The sequence below is a fragment of the Saimiri boliviensis genome, chromosome 12, assembly GCF_048565385.1.
Source record: "Saimiri boliviensis isolate mSaiBol1 chromosome 12, mSaiBol1.pri, whole genome shotgun sequence".
Lineage (NCBI taxonomy): Eukaryota > Metazoa > Chordata > Mammalia > Primates > Cebidae > Saimiri > Saimiri boliviensis.
The window spans coordinates 35,470,881-35,491,687 of record NC_133460.1 but is presented as its reverse complement, the minus strand read 5'-3'; the positions used below and the strand labels follow the sequence as shown (position 1 = coordinate 35,491,687).

Below are 20,807 nucleotides of genomic sequence, written 5' to 3'. Positions count from 1 at the left end.
AGGTGCGCACCTGCGCACGGAGGGGAACACGCGCCCTTACAATACGCGGGAACTTGGACCAGGGTCGCCCTTCTCTGAGCCTCAGATTCCCTGTTGGGTCAGGTCATATTCCTGCTGTAACTCTGGAATCTGGGTATCTGGCTCTCCAGGTGGGGGCTTCTGCGCAGGGAGGCAGTAGGGAGCTAAACTTTCATAGTCAGAGGATGGGAGAAGTCCTCAACTCTCTTTGACCATCTTGGCGAAGGTGTGTGTGGTGGGGGGGGGGTGAGAGGGATATCCCCGGAATGAACGGATCTTTTTATCTCACTTCTCTATCTCATTTTGGGGTGCTGAGTCACACCCTCTAAGGAGAGACGCTAAAGGGCCCCGGAAGGCCAGTAGGCGATTGCGGGGGTGGGAATGAGAGGTTCAGTCTCCCTGGGTTCCAGGAAAGCCGAAATCCGAGCCACCATGTTTAGCTTTGTCTGGAACTCTTAAAACCTGCGGTCCTCCTGAGTCCCACAGCCCCTCTTTCCACCCTGGATGGCACAGGAGAAGTGGCAAACACCTAGAAGTCCAAGCCATGGCTCCCTCCCCAATCGCAGCTAGGAGTTTTTAACTTTGCCAGAAAGTCTTCAGTCTCTGCTCCCCACTCCAAAGCAAAGATAAATAAATACTCCTGAGTGATTAAGGAAATTGGTGCCTCTCCCTCTTGGAGGAAGAGGAGCCAAAGGAACTTAACTCCGACAAATCATCACCTTGCAAACCCTCGGCTGCCTTAAATGAGGACCTGGTCTCCAAGAATCTCAGAACGTCTTTGGAGATGATTGATAGGGTATCCCAGGCTCCCCACACGTGAGCCTCACCTGGGATGATCAAGCTGTTTAGGATGCAGGTTCCCGGGCTCACCCCCAGGTGCCCTTGGCTAGGCCTGGAGTGAGGTTGACACTCTGTAGGTTAAACCATCTATCCCAGGTGACACCAATGTTCGTTTGTGGTGCAAAAGTCCATCAAGGCACTGAGACACCGGGAGGGACCGATTTTATCTAATCTGTCTCTCTCTCTCTCTCTCTTTTTTTTTTTTTTTTTAAGGCGGAGTTTCACTTTGTTGTGCAAGCTGGAGTGCAGTGGCATGATCCGGGCTCACTACAACCTCCACCTCCTGGGTTCAAGCGATTCTCCTGCCTCAGCCTCCCAAGTAGCGGGACTACAGGCACCTGCCACCCCGCCCAGATAAATTTTGTATTTTTAGTAGAGACAGGGTTTCACCATGTTGGCCAGGATGGTCTCAAACTCCTGACCTTGTGATCCGCCCACCTCGGCCTTCCAAAGTGCTGGAATTACAGGCGTGAGCCACCTCGCCTGTCCGCTGTGGTGTCATCTGTTTACTCTTTCCCTGTTACAAAACCTCCAGTGGAAATGGAATCCCAGGAAATGTTTTGTTTTGTTTGGCTTAAGGTCACATAGCAAGCAGTTTGCAGAGGCAAGATTTAAACCCTAGTCTACTGAGAACCCAGTCCAGTGCAGCAAGCAGATGTGAACCTCCACAAACCTCCCAGGTCAGAGAGAAACCTATTGATAGCCAGTCTGTCTGATGCCTGGGGGCTTGGTTTCATGTCTTGAAACCCCAGCCTCAGATACCTTGAGAATAGGAGAGTAAGAAAATTAACCCAAGGACACTCTGCGTCAGTGTGAGGCACTCAGGGAAGTGGCTGGAGGGAGGTGGGAAGCTTCTGGACTTATCCTCAGATTTGCCTTGAGTCACCCTGACAAATGACTTCCCCTCTCTGAGGGTCATCTATAAAATAGATAAGCATGAGAGCTTGCTTGATGATGTCTGATGTGCACAGAAATAGCACTTGGGAAAACCACCAAAGAATATTCATGCACTGGGAATAATTATTACAGATACTAAAGGGATTGTTGAGAAAGATCAGAGAGGGGCTGGGTGCAGTAGCTCATACCTGTAATCCCAGCACTTTGGGAGGCTGAGGTAGGTGGATCACTTGAGGCTAGGAGCTCAAGACCAGCCTGGGCAACATGGAGAAACTCCATCTCTGCTAAAATACAAAAATAAAAATAAAATTAAAAATAGCCAGGCATGAGAATGGCTTGAAATTGAGAGGCGGAGATTACAGTGAGCTAAGATTGCACCACTGCACTCCAGCATGGGTGACAGAGCAAGACTATGTCTCAGAAAAAAAAGGAAAAAAAAAAAAATCAGAGCAGAAAGCAGAGGCAGATGGGAAGTTTCCAAAGACCAGGACACACAGACTTAAAAGACAGTTTGGAAAGAGGCATTAGTTGCCCCCAGTTCTCATAGGAAGGACACAGATACTTTAGAGACTCCTTCAATCCTTCTTACAACAGGGACAAAGTCTCTAATTTGCTCTGATCTTCCACAACACCCCAATGGAAGATTTCTTTTTAACAAGGGGGTAGAGAAGCGGACATTATTTTACTAACATTGTTTCTTTTTCAACGGTACATGATACTACTGGTTTGGTTTTGCTTTTCCATTTATAAATGGAAAAACGTTTTATTTTTGTAAAATCATGATAAAATTTACCATTTTAGCCACTTCCAAACGTACAATTCAGTGGCATTAAATATTTCAAACTGTTGTGCAATCCCCGCTATTATTTATTTCCAGAACTTTTTCACCATCCCAAACCGAAACTCTACCCATTAAGCAATAAATCCCCACTGCCCCTTTCACCCAGCATGGTAACTCCTACTTCCTGTCTCTAAGTTTTGGGCTACTCTAGATACCTCCTATAAATAGAATCATACAATTTTTGTCTTTTTGTACCTGGCTTCTTTCGCTTAGCATAATGTTTTCAAAGGTTCATCCATGTCGTGGCGTGTGTAATTCCTTTTTATGGCAGAATAGTATTCTAATACGTTGTTAGCCCGTATTCTGTTCCTCCATTCGTCTGTTGATAGACACTTGAGCTGTCTCTACCTCTTGACTATTGTGAATAATACTGCTAGGTACATGGGTGGACAAATATCAGTCTGACTCCCTGTTTTCGACTCTAGAAAGCTTTCTTTTAAAATGGGCCTATTTAAGTTTCTTTAAAAAGTTAATTTAAGGAAAATACTAAGGCAAATTGTAGAACAGGGGGTATGTCAATATGACCCAAAGAAATGTAATGATGGAATATGAATGCTTGCAGTTTGGGAAACGGAATTAGAGGAAAGACCTGGAAGCTACTGTAAAATCTAGGATGAGGGTCTGGTGACTACCAGATCAAGGGCATGGCAGCAGAGGGCAGCTGAGAGACTTCAGGAAGGATATAAGAATGAAGAAAGAGGCCCAGTGCAGTGGCTCATGCCTGTAATTCCAGCACCTTAGGAGATCAAGGCAGGATGATGTCTTGAGACCAGGAGTTTGAGACCAGCCTGAGCAACATAGTGAGACCCCCATCTCTACAAAATTAGAAAAGAAAAAAATGTAGCCGTGCATGGTGGTGCATGCCTGTAGTCCCACTTGGGAGGCTGAGGTGGCAGGATCCCTGTAGCCTGGGAGTTTGAGGTCACAGTGAGCTATGATCATATCACTGCACTCCAGCCTGGGCAACAGAGCAAGATCTTCTCTCTTAAAAAAAAAAAAAATGCATCAATAAATAAAAATAAATTTTTGAAAATACAGATTCCAAGCCAGGCATGGTGGCTCATGGCTGTAATCCCAGCACTTTGGGAGGCCAAGGCAGGCAGATCACCTGAGTTCAGGAGTTCAAGACCAGCCTGGGTGACATGGTGAAACCCCGTCTCTACTAAAAATACAAAATTAGCTGGGTGTGGTGGTGCATACCTATAATATCAGCTACTTGGGAGGCTGTGGCAGGAGAATCGCTTGAACCCTAGAAGAAGAGAATGCAGTGAGCCGAGATCATGCCATTGTACTCCAACCTGGGCAACAAGAGCAAAACTCCATCTCAAAGTAAAAACAGAAAATACAGATTCCTGGGCCCAGCCACAGACTCCCTCAATAGAGCCACTGGGGGTGAGGTCCAGGACGCTGTGTGTTTAGCACCCTTGCCAGGTAATTCTCATTCACAGCAAAGCCTGCCAACGGCTGGACTCCATTGTGAGATCCCAGCAAGCAGGACTGGCTCATTGTTCATTTTGGGGTCTCCAGCACCCAGCAGATGCGGGGTGGGGGTGGGGGGGCATGTTAAGTAGAGCCAGATGAATCAGGACTGGAGTGTGGGGCCTGCCTTTGCTAACTGCAGTCACAAGATCCTCATCACACCACCCGCTACCCCAGCACCAGGGTCAGGTTCCCTTCCAGGAAAAACTTGTTGGACTCATTTCCAGGTCATTGACTATAGCTAGGAGTGTTGTGGCATGCAGAGGGAAGGCCACCTGAAGCTGGGACAGACCAGGCAAGTGGGGGCAGGGACTCTTATCCCAACCCTGCATTCTGGACAGGGACTGAAGGTCTCCTGGCTGCAGCTCGTACAGCTCCTTTTCCTTCTCATCCTGGGACCACCAGGCCCCTCACCCGCCATAACTTTACCATTTACTGGCAAATGCACAAGCTGGAGATGATGTGCCATTTGAGTTTTAAGATTTTCCAGCCGAGTGCAGTGGCTCACGCCTGCACTTTGGGAGGCTGAGGAAGGCAGATCACAAGGTAAGGAGTTTGAGACCAGCTTAATCAACATAGTGAAACCCGGTCTCTATTAAAAATACAAAAATTAGCCAGCTATGGTGGTTAGCACCTGTAGTCCCAGCTACTCAGGAGGCTGAGGTGGGAGAATCGCTTGCATCCAGGAGGCGGAGGTGCAGCAAGCTGAGACCACGCCATTGCACTCCAGCTTAGGTGACAGAGTGAGACTCCATCTCAAAAAGAAAAAAAGATTTTCCATGTTGCTGTGAGGTTGATATCCTCAATCAGGACCCAGAGAAGATAGACGGCATTTCCAGGCCCCACTTGGAGGAAAAACAGAAGTAAGTTGTCCCAGGTCAGATTCCCTGGGAAGCCAGGTAGGAGATGGAGTTTTGCATATAGGAAATATATTGGGGACGTTCACAGGAGCGAACATCAGAGGGAAAAGGGAAGAAAGCAGGGTTGAGAAGCAGCAGGAGTTGGGGTGTGATGCAGTCACAACAGAGTCTCAGCCAATCTTATAGGGAGCACTCAGGCTGGGAGACCAAGGAAGCTAGACCTTCACACCTCTCATCCACCCCCTGCCCCCACCCCACAGGCATAGCCTCCCCCATGGTAGGCATTCTGCACCAGACGAATACATTTGTTATAACCAGTGAACCTACATTGATGTATCATTCTCACCCAAGGTCCATGGTTTGTTTACATGAGGGTTCACTCTTGGTGTTGTAGATTCTATGGGTTTGGACAGATGTATGATGTCATGTATATGACATTATAGTATCACATAGATGCGTTTCACTGCCCTAAAAATCCCTAAAAATCCCATGCTCTGTCTATTCATCCCTCTCTCTCTCTCCCACCATAACCCTGGGCAAACCCTGACCTTTTTATCTCCATCATTTTGCCTTTTTCTTTTTTGGTGGGTGGTGGGGAAGGAGTTTTGCTCTTGTTGCCCAGGCTGGAGTGCAATGGCACCATCTTGGCTTACCGCAGCCTCCACCTCCTGGGTTCAAGTGATTCTCCTGCCTCACCTACCAAGTAGCTGCGATTACAGGCATGCACCACCATGTCTAGATAATTTTGTATTTTTAGTAGACACGATATTTCTCCATGTTTGTCAGGCTGGTCTCAAAATCCCAACCTCAGGTCATCCGCCTGCCTCAGCCTCCCAAAGTGCTGGAATTACAGGCACGAGCCACCCCGCCTGGCCCATTTTGCCTTTTTCAGACAAATAGCTGGAGTTACACCATGTGTAGCCTCTTCAGATTAGTCTCTTTCACTTGGTGGAGTTGTGTGTTTATTGTTTAAAATTATTTTCATGTAGGGTCTCACTCTTTTGCGCAGGCTGGAGTGAAGTGGCACAATCACAGCTCACAGCAGGCTTGACCTCCCCAGTCTCAAGGGATTCCCCCAACTCAGCCTCCTGAGTAGCTGGGACTACAGACGCATGCCACCACGCCCAGCTAATTTTTGTATTTTTTGTAGAGATGGAGTTTTGCTGTAATGTCCCTGTTGCTCTCGAACTCCTTGGCTCAAGTAATCTGATCCACCCACCTTGGCCTCCCAAAGTCCTAGGATTACAGGCATGAGCCGTCACACCCAGCCTGAACTGTGTTTTTAAACTGTGTGCTGTGTAGCTTAGGCAAAAGAGATTTCCAGGACAGAATTGAGCCCTACTTCTCCTTGCCCCAATCACCCATCCCTTCCAAACCATCATTTTTCCAGAGCTAAAAGGGACCTGAAAAGGACCTCTAAGCCACGGTGTCAAACGCAAGAACCGAAAAGGCCATAGTGATGTGCATGTGTCCAGGCAGAAGGCAACAGGAAGTAGTGACGCCTCTGGCAATCCTATTTAATCATAGTGCTCTATCTTCATCTGCTCAGGAATTCAGGATCCATGTGAAATTTCACCTGAAAATCACTGCTCTTATGTGATCCTCTTATTTAACAGATGAGGGCCCTGGGTACCAGAGAGGGCAACGGGCCCGCCCAGGGTCACACAGCCTCTCAGAAGCAGAGCAGTCCCCAGATCTCAGGTCACATGACTCTCTGAGACAATTCCATCCCACCGGGCTAATGTAAACACAGCCGTTTCCAGGGCTGAGCCAGTCCTTCATTCTTTAAACAGCTTCCAACTGCTAAGAAGCTCTTTGGCCAGGAACTGGAGCCAATTTTGCTTTCATTTCCAACTTTCCTGCTCTGAAATTACTTTGTCCTGCCATAGGCTGGATGGTTCAAACCCAAAGGGCAGGGAGCTGCCATAGAAATCCATTCAAGGGCCCTGGAATCCGGATGACAAGGAGAAGCAGGCAGCTGTCAGTAGGGAGCCACTCTGCATCCTGCAATTCCCAGAGAGCTTACCATTCATTCATTCATCCATTTATTCATTCATTTATGAGACAGGGTCTCACTCTGTTGCCCAGGCTGGAGTACAGCGGTACAATCATTGCTCACTGCAGCTTCGAGCTCCTGAGCTCAAGCCATCTTCCTGCCTCAGCTTCCCAAGTCGCCAAGACTACAAGGGCACTCCACCACATTCAGCTCATTTTTCTTTCATTTCTGAATAGATGGGGTTTCACCATGTTGCCCAGGCTGGTATCAAACTCCTGGTCTCAAGTCATTCTCCCGCCTCTGCCTCTCAAAGTGGTGGGATTACAGGCATGAGCTCAGACAGCTTTCCTCTTAATCACCTTTCCGTCTGAGCTGGCACCAGAGCTGGGAAGGTGCACCCAACACCCCAGATGCTGCAACCTCAGTGCTTTCTGCTCCTCCTCTGTGTGGAAGTGGCCTGTTAGGGCACCCAGGGCCAGCCCCCCAAAAACCCCCTGTAGAACAAGACCCTCCTGTGCACCTCAATTCCATTGCAGGACAGGACAGAATTGAATCCTGCTTCTCCCCGCCCCAATCACCCATCCCTCCCAAGCCATCATCTTTCCAGCAGGTCAGAGCTAGAAGGGACCTGCGAGCGCCTCCAAGCCCCTCCAAAGGTCACAAATCTCAGTGCCAAAGGGCACATAATGATGTGAAATGTGTCCAGGCCAAAGGCAATAGGGAGTAGTGGGGTCTCTGGTAACAATTGTGTGTGGTGGTGATTCACACACACACACACACACACACACACATACACACACACACACATTGGCTTAGGAAACAAAACAAGTAGGCCTACCGACCAGACTCAACTTTTGATTTTGAAGCCAAGCCCCCGTAGCACATGTGAGAAGCCTGCAGGTCAGAGAGGGGATTCAAACCCAACCAATAGCAGTATTTCCAGACCTCTCCTGACATGAAGCTCATCTGACCTCCTTCCCCCATTACACACATATACATGCCCACACACGCATGTACACACATACACACATGTCTTCCAGTCTCCCTGCCTTGAGGACCAATGATCAGATCCTGCATCTTTTCCAGGCCCATAAGCCCCGGAGTGTTGCTACATGCCTCAGTTTCCTCTCCGTCTCCTATGACCTCCTCATGCCACTCCCGGAAGTGAAAGTCTTGAGTGAGACCAGTCGTTTCTCTAAGTACTCTCTCTGTCTCATTTTCCTGGGATACCTACACTTGGTTGGCAAACAGCAGGCTGAAGAGTAAGGGGCTTCCTCCTCTACATCCATCTCCTCCCCCATCCTGCTCATGTCCAGCATATTCTTATCTCTTCCCCAGGACTGTGGGCTCTTGGGCACAAGTCAAGCCATCCCCAGACAGCCTATAGGGTGGCAAGAGCAGAGGTTTGTTTTCTGTGAGCATCTCTAGGTTCCAGGCTCTGTGCAGGCCGTGTGGTTAGTGAACCACAGAGGTACCGAAGCCACCCCATGAACCCTCCTGTTTCTTTTCAACTCTTGGGTCTTTAAACCTTTGATTAACTGCATAGCCCACCCCAGTGCATAGTACACTATGATCTTTGGTTCACCTGAGGGATCGCTCTTCATTAATGTCCATACTTCCTGTTCTGGGTACCCATTCTAATGCATTTCAGGTGTATTCTTCTGTTTGTGTGTGCTCTTATAAAATGTTTTCCACTGAGTGCCGTGGCTCATACCTGTAATCCCAGAAGTTTGGGAGGCCGAGGCAGATGGATCACCTGAGGTCAGGAGTTCAAGACCATCCTGGCCAACATGGCAAAACCTCGTCTCTACTAAAAACAAAAATTAGCTTGGCATGGTGGTGCACACCTGCAATCCCAGCCATGTGTTGCTTTTTAAGGTGGATGTGTGTCACTCTGCTCATCTGGAAGATCTGGAGCTCTTACAGAGCTCATCCAGTTTCTACTGAGACAGAGTCTCGCTCTGTCACCCAGACTGCACTTGATCTTGACTCTGTGACCTCCACCTCCCAGGTTCAAGTGATTCTCCTGCCTCAACCTCCCATGTAGCTGGGATTACAGGTGCATGCCACCACACCAGCTGATTTTGATATTTTTAGTAGAGATACGGTTTCACTGTGTCAGCCAGGCTGGTCTTGAACTCCTGACCTCAGGTGATCCGCCTGCCTCAGCCTCCCAAAGTGCTGGGATTGCAGGTGTGAGCCACCACCCTTGGCTTGAAGCCTCCTCGAAGGTCCCCTCTAGCTCTGACCTGCTGGAAAGATGATAGCTTGGGAGGGACGGGTGAACGGGCAGGGGGAGGCAGGATTCAATTCTGTCCTGTCCTGCAATGGAATTGAGGTGCACAAGGAGGTTCTCTTCTACAGAGGGTGTTGGAGGGGACTGGCCCTGGGTACCCAAGCAGGCCAGTTCTACACAGAGGAGGATCAGGAAGCACTGAAGTTGCAGCATCTGGGGTGTTGAGTGCACCTTCCCAGCTCTGGTGCCAGCTCAGACGGAAAGGTGACAGTATTATAGGGTAGTATCTCTCCCCTAAAATGTCATCTGGGTCTACATTGCAAGCCTCTTGGCAGGGATTGTGTGGTAAACTTCTTTGGGGCCCCTAAGGAACTGAGCTCAGTGACTTTCTTATGGGGTGCTCAGCAAATTATTGTTTTACGGCTTTACAGGGGAAAAGTGAGACCTGTTTCTTAGAGTTTATCTGGAAGACTACAAGGTGCATGAGGAAAAGGGGAACTCATGTGAACTATTACACCTGCAAAGAAGCTGTTTGGGGTCTGGTCATGGTAGATAGGCATTCCTACCTAGGCTCCTGGCTTCCCACCACCATCTGGCCCCCGGAAGCTGCTTGTCATGAGGTTGGAGAGCAGGATGGTATGGTCGGGGGGAAAGCAAAGGAGAAAAGGCTGCCAGACAATGAGGAATCAGAATCTCAAAACCACCCAACTGGAGGGGCTCCCACACTCACTGAAATGGAAGCTCAGAGGGCTAAGGTAATGTACTCAGGATCAAAGGCAGAGCAGAAACTCAAACCATGTCTCTAGGCACACAGGTCAGAGGTCTTCCAATTACTCCTTAGGAGGAGAAGTTCATCGTCAAGACTAGGGAAATGTCTTCTCTCTCTCTCTTTTTTTTTTTTTTTTTGAGACAGAGTCTCACTCTGTCACCTAGGCTGGAGTACATGGTGTGATCTTGGCTCACTGCATCCTCCACCTCCCAGGTTCAAGCAATTTTCCTGCCTCAGCCTCCTGAGTAGCTGGAATTACAGGTGCAATCTTGGCTCACTGCAACCTCCGCCTCCCGGGTTCAAGCGATTCTCCTGCCTTAGCCTCCCAAGTAGCTGGGATTACAGGAGCCTGCCACCATGCCCAGCTAATTTTTTATTTTTGTAGAGATGAGGTTTCACCATATTGGTAGGCTGGTCTTGAGCTCCTGACCTCAAGTAATCTGCCCACCTCGGCCTCCCAAAGTCCTGGGATTATAGGCATGAGCCTCCACCCCCAGCCTCCTTCTCGTGCTCTTTAATCATAGTTCAGAGCAGTGCTGGAGGCTTTTAGGGGTAGCAAAAGAGCCTCCTTCTCCCTTGCAGTGCCTCCTTATACCCTCAAAGATAGACTCCCCTCCTCTGGGAAGAAAGCATTTAATGAACTGGATGTGATCTCAGAGGCTGCATCTGTAAAATGGGTATAATCATACCAATCTCCCAGAGTTGCCATTAGCGGTTGAAAGAGAATAGTCAATGCAAAGTATCCAGCACAGCCCCAGACACGGAGAACTCTTCCCTTGTCACTCTCACAGAGGTAAGAAGCAACTAATAATAATGATGGCCATCACACATATTGTCCTCACCATGCAGAAGTTTTGTGCTGCTGTAAGCTATTTGTCATTCAGCACTTACTGATCACTAGTCCCTTTTCTAAGGGCTCCATGCGACTTAACTCCCCTTATCCTTATGAGATACCAATTATCATTATTCCCATTTTACAGATGAGGAAACTGAGGCTCCAAGTGGTTTAAGAAATGAACTTGTGGCCGGGCATGGTGGCTCACGCCTATAATCCCAACACTTTGAGAGGCCGAGGTGGGGGATCATCTGAGGTCGGGAGTTCAAGACCAGCCTGGACAACATGGTGGAACCGCATCTCTACTAAAAATACAAAAATTAGCCAGGTGTAATGGTGGGCACCTGTAATCGCAGTTACTTGGGAGGCTGAGGCAGGAGAATTGCTTGAACATGGGAGGTGGAGTTTGCAGTAAGCTGAGATTGCACCATTGTACTCCAGGCTTGGTGACAGAGCAAGACTATGTCTCAAAAAAAAAAAAAGCTTGCTCAGATTGTAGTGTTGGTTGGCAGGGATAGTCTCAAAGTCGGCAAATTTCACCCCGAAGCTAACCATCAGAGCTCCCAGTCATTTCCCACCAGCTGAGATGCAGCATCGTGCGGCACACAGAAGAGCTACATCTGCTGATTTCAGGTTGCTTCGGTCTGAGTTAGAACACGCCCGCAACCCTTGATTTTCCTCAGGGGAGAGAGAAATGAATTGTTATGTCAGATACCTGTTTAGTATTAATACTTGGTCTTTCAAGTCCTGCAGGCAGTGTGAAGTGGGGATGAAAATAAACCCCAAAGAGGACTTTTGGTGGCCAAAAGATGAGGAACAATTTTCTCAAGTTAGATGTGGAAGGTGATGGCCCCGGCGGAAACACAGTTTCAAAGAGGACCTTCTAAAAATACTTCCCGTTTACCAAAAGACACAGACCGCATCTCTGCCCTGCCCCCAGGTGGCTGCTCAAAAGGAGAAATTGTCTTGCCACTACGCCTCCCCTCCCTGAGTGAGGGCACCTCCCCAGGGTGGCGGCGGGGGTGGGGGGACCAACAGTAATTCAAAAAGGCTATGGAGTGGGCTGAGGCTTTGGAGATGGGTAGTTTGGTTCAAATCTCAGCTCACTCATCTCTCTGAGCCTTTGTCTGAAAAAAATAGGAGTACAAATAGCTGATGTGTAAGTTCGACCAAATGTGATAATGTCTGTAAGTCATGTCATTTGCTGCCCGGCACTTGCTGGGCACTGCGAATTCTAGTTCAGTATCATTGCTGGGGATGGAGAGAGCCTGCCATGTGCAGAAGCATGCTGAGAGCTGGGAGGAGGTAAGCTAGAGGGATGCAGTCCCTGCCCTCCACGGGCTGGGGCGTAGCTGAAGGGCTCTCTCTCTCTTGCCATAGGATGACCAGGGCCATCTTTTTACTCTACCCTCCTCTGGTATTGTGGGTTGGAGGAGTGCAATGAAGGGGCCTTTGAAGCACCTCCTGAGCATCTATAGGCATAGGAAACCTGGCTCTGGGGATAGAGGAAGGTCCCAGGCCAAGATCCAAGTAGATCTTGGTATGGCTGGGAGGTAGCTATGGTGTTGTGGGGAAACCTAGAGTCTCGGGCCTGAGTCTTAGCTTTGACACCCCCTAATGTAATGAGCTTCCTTTGACTGTGGGCTTCTTACGTAGCTGGCACGCCACACAGAAGTCCCCTTGGCCTTCGGATGATCCTGTAGGGCAATCGTTTTCTTTGTTTGTCTGAGATGCTGTCTCACTCCGTCACCCAGGCTGGAGTGCAGTGGCATGATCTTGGCTCACTGCAGCCTCCGCCTCCCAGGTTCAAGCGATTCTCCTGCCTCAGCCTCCCAAGTAGCTGGGATTACAGGAACATACCACCATGCCCAGCTAATTTTTGTATTTTTAGTAGAGATGGGATTTCATTATGTTGCCCAAGCTGGTGTTGATCTCCTGACCTCAAGTGATCCCCCTGCCTCAGCCTCCCAAAGTGCTGAGCTGCAAGGCAATCTTCATTCTCCAGATCTAATGTTGGGGAAACTGATGCTCAGAGAGATCAAGCGACTTGGCTAAGACATCACAGCCAGGATTAGACTCAAGCTGCTAAACCATGTCACCTTGAACAAGCCATTTCACTGCGGTATGTGAACCTTCTCCAAGGTGAAATGGGCGTAACACTCAGAGCTCTGTGGGAACTCAGACGGGGAGAGAGGCGGAAGTCCATTGTGAGCTGCAAATCCTGCTCACCCAAGAGGAAGTACTTAAGGTACAGGGAGTAATTCCTTCAGTCTTAAGGAAGCAGGAAGAGGGGTGCCGAAATGTGTATTGGGGACTTCCAGGAGTGGGTTTCCTCTTGTACAGGTTGAGCCAGTGACACAGATCTTAGGCCCTCTGGTGACTTTCTGCCCAGGCAACTTCTCTGTGGTGGTGATGGGGTGTGTGGCCAGATCATCCAAGCTGGCTGTGCTGTAGGCTGTGGTTTTTGTTTTTGTTTTTTTGACACAGTCTGGCTCTATTACCCAGGCTGGAGTGCAGCCTCGACCTCTTGGGCTCAAGTGATCCTTCCACCTTAGTCTCCCAAGTAATTGGAATTACAGGCATGTGCCACCACAGCCAGCTAATTTTTGTGTTATTTGTAGAGATAGGGTTTCGCCATGTTGTCCAGGCTGGTCTCAAATTCCTGCACTCAAGTGATTCTCCTGCCTCAGACTCCCAAAGTGCTGGCGTTTCTACAGATGTGAGCCACCATGCCCAGCCTGCAGAGGGCTTTCTTCTTCCTATGAAGTCTGTGGGTCTCCTTATGCAAAAGAACAGAAAACTTGGCTTCACAAAGTTTGACCTAGGAAGAAATGGAAGGGAAACGGTCCCTTTGTCATTCTCACAGAGGTAGGAAGCGAACTAATAATAATGATGGCCATCACAGATATTGTCCTCACCATGCAGAATTTTTGTGCTGCCTTGAGCTACTCTTCATTCAGCGCTTACTGATCACCAGTCCCCTTTCTAAGGGCTCCATGCGACTTAATTCCCCTAATTCTTATGAGTTGTCAATCATCATTATTCCCATTTTACAGATGAGGCAACTGAGGCTCCAAGTGGTTTAAAAAATGAACTTGCCCATGTTGCAGTGCATCGGTAGGTAAGGGTAGTTTCACAGTTGGTCAATTTCACCCTAAAGCTCACGATACTTGCCTTCTTTCCCTTCTCAGTGTGTTTCTCTGACTGCAGGCTTAATCACACGGCAATGTCATTTAGAGCTTGAAGAAGAGATTGTCAATAAGTGAGGGTGGGCTAAATGTCCCCAGGCTCCTCCCTGCAGTCCCTCCTCCCATTTCCCATCTGTGATATGGCCTGCGTCTCCATGCTTGGGCCCAGATAGGACAAGGGGGATCATTTTATTGGGTACATTTTGATTGGGAGGAAACAGCGCCAGCCTGGGAGTCTTGCGGGAGGGGCAGGGGAGAGCAGGGGCAAGGTCGGCCATGACAGGCCATGGGGTCTTGTGGAAGTCATGTCCTTCCCAGGGTCTCAGTCTTGTCATCTGTAGAGTGAAGGAAAGAGATCAAGCTTAAAGGTCCCTGGCAGACCTGATACCAGGGTAACTTGCCCAAAGTCTGAAGTTACACAACTCATTCACAGAGTTACTAGGGTCAGTCTGGAGCTCTTGTCAGGAGATCACACTACCTCAAAGAGGAGGCAGATTGCTGCCAGGTAGGTTCTCCATAAAGACCACGGGTGGAATGGGAGGCGGGCAGCAGGCAGGAATGGGGGCAAGGGAGTCTTCTCTCACTGCTCTGAGAGAACAGTCAGTTGTGTGCCTGTGTCCCAGAACAAGGTGCTGGGAGGGGTGGAGCGTCCCACCCCACCCCCCATCTCCCAGCCTTGGCCCTGCTCCAGGAAAAGGGTGGTGGCCCCATCTTTCAGTTCTGCTTCCTCCAGTCACGGCTGGCTGGGACCTTGCTGCAAGCCGGTTATGTTTGGGTTCCTGCAGCCCCTACTCAGCTGTCATGAACAAGCAGCCCCTGTCAATGCCCCAGGTTAGGCTGGAAAGATATCCTCTGTGACCTCCGGGGTCTGTGCTGAGCCCCTCAATCGGCAGTGAGAGCTGTGGATAGGGGCAAGAAAATGAGTCTCTGGGCCGGGCGTGGTGGCGGGCACCTGTAATCCCAGCTACTCGGAAGGTGGAGGCAGGAGAATCGCTGGAACCTGGGAGGTGGAGGTTGCAGTGAGCTGAGATTGCACTGCTGCACTCCAGCCTGGGTGACAGAGTGAGACACTGTCTCAAAACAACAACAACAACAACAACAACAACAACCACCACCACCAAAAAAGAAAAGGAAAAGGAGTCTCTGGAATGGGGTGGCAAGTTGCATGTGTGTTTTCTCATGAGCTTAACCTTCAATTCACTCTCTTCTGGGCCCAGGATAGGGCAGTGGCAGGCTCCCCAGGGTCATCCAGCATCAGGGCCAGCTCTCCTCTTACTTCCTCCAGGAAGCTCCTTTTGTTTCCTTCTGGCCTTCATCTGCATGTCATGCATGGTGTGTTGAAAGGTGGACCCCCCAAAAGATACGTCCATATCAAATCCCTGGAACCTGTCAGTGTGACTTTATTCGGAAAATGGGTCTTTGCAGATAGAATTAAGGGCCTGGGTGCAGTTGCTCACATCTGTAAATCCCAGCACTTTGGGAGTGCTGAAATGGGAGGATCACCTAAGGTCAGGAGTTCGAGACCAGCCTGGCCAACATGGCAAAACCCTATTTCTACTAAAAATACAAAAATTAGCTAGGCATAATGGTAGGCACCTGTAGTCCCAGCTACTCAGGAGGCTAAGGCAAGAGAATCGCTTGAACCTGGGAGGCAGAGGTTGCAGTGAGCCAAGATCACACCACTGTACTCCAGCCTGGGTGACAGAGACTCCGTCTCGAAAAGAAAAATGCAGTTCAATGATCTTTTTGAAATATTCACAGAGTTGTGCAACCATTCTCACAGCCAATTTTAGAACATTTCATCACCCCCCAACTCCATGCTCATCAGCAGTTGTTCCCTGTTTTCTTCCAAAACTGCTCTCTGCCATGCCCTAGGCAACCACTAATATGCTTCCTTTAAAAAAAAAAATCATAATAGAGATAGGATCTTGCTATGTTGCCCAGACTGGTCTTAAATACCTGGGTTCACTGTCTCAGCCTCCCAAAGTGCTGGGATTTCAGGCATGAGCCACCATGCCCCACCCCTTCTACTTTTTGTCTCTATGGATTTGCCAGTTCTGGACATTTCAAATAAATAGAATCATACAATATGTGACCCTTTGTGTCTGGCTTCTTCACTTGGCATTTTTTTAAGTTTCATCCACATTGTAGCATGTATCAATGCTTTCTCCATTTAATGGTGGAATATTTTATTGCATAAATAAGCAATATTTTGTTTATCCATTCATTTTTTGATGGATATTCGGATTGTTTTCATATTTTGGCTATTATGAGTTATGCTTCTATGAACATTCGTGTACATGTTTTTGTGTAGCTATATCTGGGGTTTTTGTTTCCTTTTATTAATACATAATTTACATATTTATGGGGTATGTGTGAGTATTTATTACATGCATAGAATGTGTAATGATCATGTCAGGGTATTTGAGGTATCTACATCTGGGATTGTTTAAAGATTAAACTAAATAGCATCAAAAGTATTTAATATGCCCTTCAACAAATGATGATGAAGAAATCTTAGAATCTGCTCAGACTCCTTCAGTTTACATATTAGGAAACTGAGGCACAGAAAAGAGAAGAGATTCACTCAAGGCCACCCAAGGCAGTAGGGCACTGCAGTTCAATGCAGGGCCTTTAGCTGGACTGTCTGGATTCAAATCCTGGTTCCAGCTGGACATGGGTTTCCTTACATAAATCACTTCACCTCTCTGAGCCACTGTTTTCTCATATGCAAAGTGAGGATAACAACAGTACCTTCCTTACATGGCTGCTGATATGAGGATCAAATGTGCCAGCTCATGCCTGGCATATAGTAAGTACTTTATAAATCTTAGCTGTTACCATTCATGGCAGTGCCAAATGTGGGACAGGTCTCCTGATTCTCTGATGTGAGATTGATGGAATCCACACTTCCCAGTTCCCTTTTCTACCTCCTGGTATCTTCTCATGTGGTTCTAAGTTCCTTGGAGGAAAGGAATGTGGCTTCCTCTATCCACCACCCTGAGCATGTAGGAAGTGCTGAACAAGCACTTTTATTCACTCCTGGCATCCGCAGCCTTCACCAGCTGCGAGTTTTTGTAGGTGTCAATCTTCTGCCTCTTTCCAGCACCCTGGGAGCTGACTGAGCATGTCTTCCCTCCCAGGCAGCACACAGTGTGCCACCATGGAGTTGGGACCCCTAGAAGGCAGCAGCTACCTGGAACTTCTCAACAGCAATGCTGACCCCCTGCACCTCTACCAGTTACATGACCCAATGGACCTGGCTGGAGAAGAAGAGACTGAGCTTCACTCAGGTGGGCCCTATTCCCTCTGGCCTCTCCCTGTATTCCCCACCCCTCAGCTTGCTGTAGAGATGGCAATCGGGAAGTTCCCACCCCTGTGCTCTCGTCAGCACCAAGGACAGCTCTCGCATCTGTGGACCTCTTGCTGAAGATGAGGTCGATCTGCCAGCCCTACCCTGCCTCTCCCTCCTTCCCCACCAGCCCTCTTCCCAGAAATTTCCTGCTTCATCCAAGGGACTTTTCCTCCCAGAAACTGACATGGACACCATCAACTGTGACCAGTTCAGCCGGCTGTGGCGTGACATGGAAGGGGATGAAGAGACCAGGGAGGCTTATGCCAGCATCGGTGAGGAAACGTGAGCCCAGAAAAGAATAGTCAAGGGAAAGGGTTCTTTGCTATCACTTGTCAATCTCACCCATTCATCATGAGCCACGGCAGGCCCTTCCCGTGGAAATCATGGCAAGAAAGATTCAGAGTAATGAGTGGAAGAGGCGGGAGATGGAGGCCAGTGGGGGAAATAGCCCCCTTCACTAGTGACCACCAGGCAAACAAAATCTCATGTATATATTCTCCACCTCCATTTCTACACCCATTTCTGTTTCTTGCTCTTCTGTCCATCCTTTCTACAAAGCCCACACCATACAGCTTTTTCCCCTTTCCCCCCCAGCTCCTTAGCCAAGCGACTCTAGTATTTGTAATAACTAGCATTTACTGGATACTCATAGTATGTTCATTGCTGTCCATACATTATCATCTGGAATCCTTACAACAACAAAGGAAATGCATATTATTAGTTTCTGTCTTTTACAAATGAGGAAATTGAGGTTTAGAGAGGTGAAACAACCTAGCCAAGGTTGCATCAGAGAGAGTAACGTGCAGATCTGAAATTCTAACCTAGATCTTTATCATTTCAAAGTCTCCATTTTCAACTACAAAAAAGAAAGTGTCTGGGGTTGGAAGGTTTGCTAAGGCTTAAGCAGAGAAGCTAATGTGCAGCTTTCACACAAGGGCAGAACTCTTGGGGAGAGATGGTGGTGGTGTGGCTGTTACTGGTTTGTCTTCTGGGGAAGGGAAATGGGATAGAGAATCCCTTCCCACCAGCATCACCTCCATCTCATACACAGCCTCTGTTGAATTAGAAAATTGTGCCCTTTTTCTGGAGGATGTAGTCCCTACCAGGAAGTAACTGCCTGGCTAGCAAAGTGCAAGCTGGATTCCTGCCCCCATTTTCCCTGTTGCCTAGGGCACCCTTGCGCAGTGAACAGCCTGCAAAATGGTTCTTAGTGGTGCTCTTCCTGGCAACCCAGGGGCTGCATCATTCAGCAGTCCTGTGCTCGATGCAAATGTGGCTAATATTTCGCCAGGGCACAGTTCACTGAACATCATACAAAAGAAGAAAATGGAGCAAACGTTCATGTTTCCGAAATTACAGAACTGAGAGCCGTCTGACTGCTTCCTTCCTTTCCTGGGAATTTACATGGGAGAAGGAGGAGTGATTGGGCCAGAGGACAGTCACATTTCTTCACAACTGGAAGCAGTCATTAAGGATTTGGGCATGTCTTAGGATTTGGGTTTTTGTCTTTTTCTTAGGGGCATCTCCATAGGCAGTGGAAGTTACCTAAACAAGTAGAGGAGGCAGTCCCCTTTCCGTTGCTTAGAACAACAAACTGATACTGAGTGATTTATAAAGAGAACAATTATTTCTTAATGGTTCTGGAGGCTGAGAAGGCCAAGGGTAGGGGCAGCATCTGGTGAGGGCCTTCTTGCTGATGGGGACTCTGCAGAGTCCCAAGGCAGTACAGGGCATCACGAGGCAAGAGGTTTCAGTGTGAGAGTCTCTCTTCCTCTCCTCATGAAACCACTAGTCTTACTCCCATGACAACCCATTAATTTATTAACTTCTTTATTCACTAATTCATGAACAGATTAACCCATTCATGAGGGAAGAGCCCCGATCACCTCTTAAAGGCCCCACCTCTCAATGCCACCACATAGGAGATTATATTTATACATGAGTTTTGAAGACAAACATTCAAACCATAACAGGCAGCATCACCCAAGTCTGCTCCTGAAGTCTATGGATGTTCTCTCTTCTTCTAGAAAGTGAGGCCCAGGCCTGGGAAAGTATTTTTTTGCAGCATCCTGAAATATGACCTTAGCTTCCAAATGTGTAAACTGGAGATAATAAATCACATCCACTATCATGGGAAAGTTGTAAGACTGAATAAGTTACAATGTGTAAAGCATTTAGAAAAGGGATCTGCAGAGTACGCATTAAGTAAATGTTAGATACTACCCCACAACCACCATCATCATTATCACGCCATCGTTACCATCATCTTAGTTTTCATCACCTTCATTATGGCCATCATTCTATTCCTCAGCTCAGAAGCCTTCTATGGCTCCCCATTGCTCATAAAACCAAGTCCTAACTTTCCCTAACACGAAACTTCTACCGCTATCACCTGTCTCTGAGGGTTTTCTAAACATGCTCTAAACGGCTTTCCTCACTGTCACTATGACCCAGAAAGCTATCCACATTCTCCTTCTCCCAGACTCTGCCCCATCTTTCAAGGTCTGACTCCAGGATCCTTTCCTCCAGGAAGCCTTCCCTGATTGCCCCATCCCACTATACACTTTTTTCTCTTACCTCATGTCATGATGGCTGTATTCCAAGGGCTCAAAGCCATGTACACCTTTATATAGTTAGCACTATTTATTGAGTGCCTACTGTATACTAGCTACTGTGGTGGATGCTCTAGATCAGGCGTCCCCAAACTACGGCCCACGGGCCGCATGCGGCCCCATGAGGCCATTTATCCGGCCCCCTGCCGCACTTCAGGAAGGGGCACCTCTTTCATTGGTGGTCAGTGAGAGGAGCACAGTATGTGGCGGCCCTCCAACGGTCTGAGGGACAGTGAACTGGCCCCCTGTGTAAAAAGTTTGGGGACTCCTGCTCTAGATGCAGAACTTCTATTCATCATGGGTAGTAGGCATTATTTATTCACCTTACACAGATGAGGAAACGGGGGCCCAGAGTGCTTAAGTAACTAGCCCAGGATTGCACAGCTAGTAGAGCTAGTGGAGAGTAGAGATGGAATTTGAACTCAAATCCCATGGCAATTCTACCACTCTGCCTTGCTCTTCTTTGTAGCAGTGGATAAGTTTTCATGGACACATACCTCACTCTTTCAATTAGATTAAGAACCCCTGAAGCATCAGGGTTCATTCATTTGTTTGATCATTTATTCATTCAACAAACATTTCTTGAGCCCCCACTGTATGCCAAGCCCAGAGGGTCCCCAACCCAGGGCCTGGCACACAGTAGGCCTTCAGTGAGATCTTGTTGGTTGACTGCGCTTTTCCTTGTCTGGGCAGCGGAACTGGACCAGTATGTGTTCCAGGACTCCCAGCTGGAGGACCCAAACAAAGACATTTTCAGTACGTTTGTTGGGGTGGGGGGTGGGAAGGTCTTGGCTCAGCCTGAATTTCCTGCCTTGGTCCTTGGGGGGTGCCTTCATACCTGCTGGCCATTCATCGATGGGCAGCCAGACCCCTCTCCCCAA

At 48.4% G+C, this 20,807-nt stretch overlaps 1 protein-coding gene across 16 annotated transcripts in view; it reads left to right on the top strand.

Moving 5' to 3' along the window:
* CIITA (class II major histocompatibility complex transactivator) overlaps window positions 1-20,807 on the top strand; it is a 61,608-nt gene that overhangs the window by 13,896 nt on the left and 26,905 nt on the right. For 12 of the 16 annotated variants that reach the window (XM_010339372.3, XM_010339369.3, XM_010339371.3 and 9 more), the window contains exons 2-4: window positions 17,103-17,252; window positions 17,491-17,586; window positions 20,620-20,682. In XM_010339372.3, the coding sequence (XP_010337674.2) occupies window positions 17,103-17,252; window positions 17,491-17,586; window positions 20,620-20,682 (309 nt within the window). Of the gene's footprint in view, window positions 1-17,102; window positions 17,253-17,441; window positions 17,587-20,619; window positions 20,683-20,807 lie in introns of all 16 variants that reach the window. The other 4 variants (XM_074382233.1, XM_074382232.1, XM_074382234.1 and 1 more) reach the window with 1 other exon arrangement.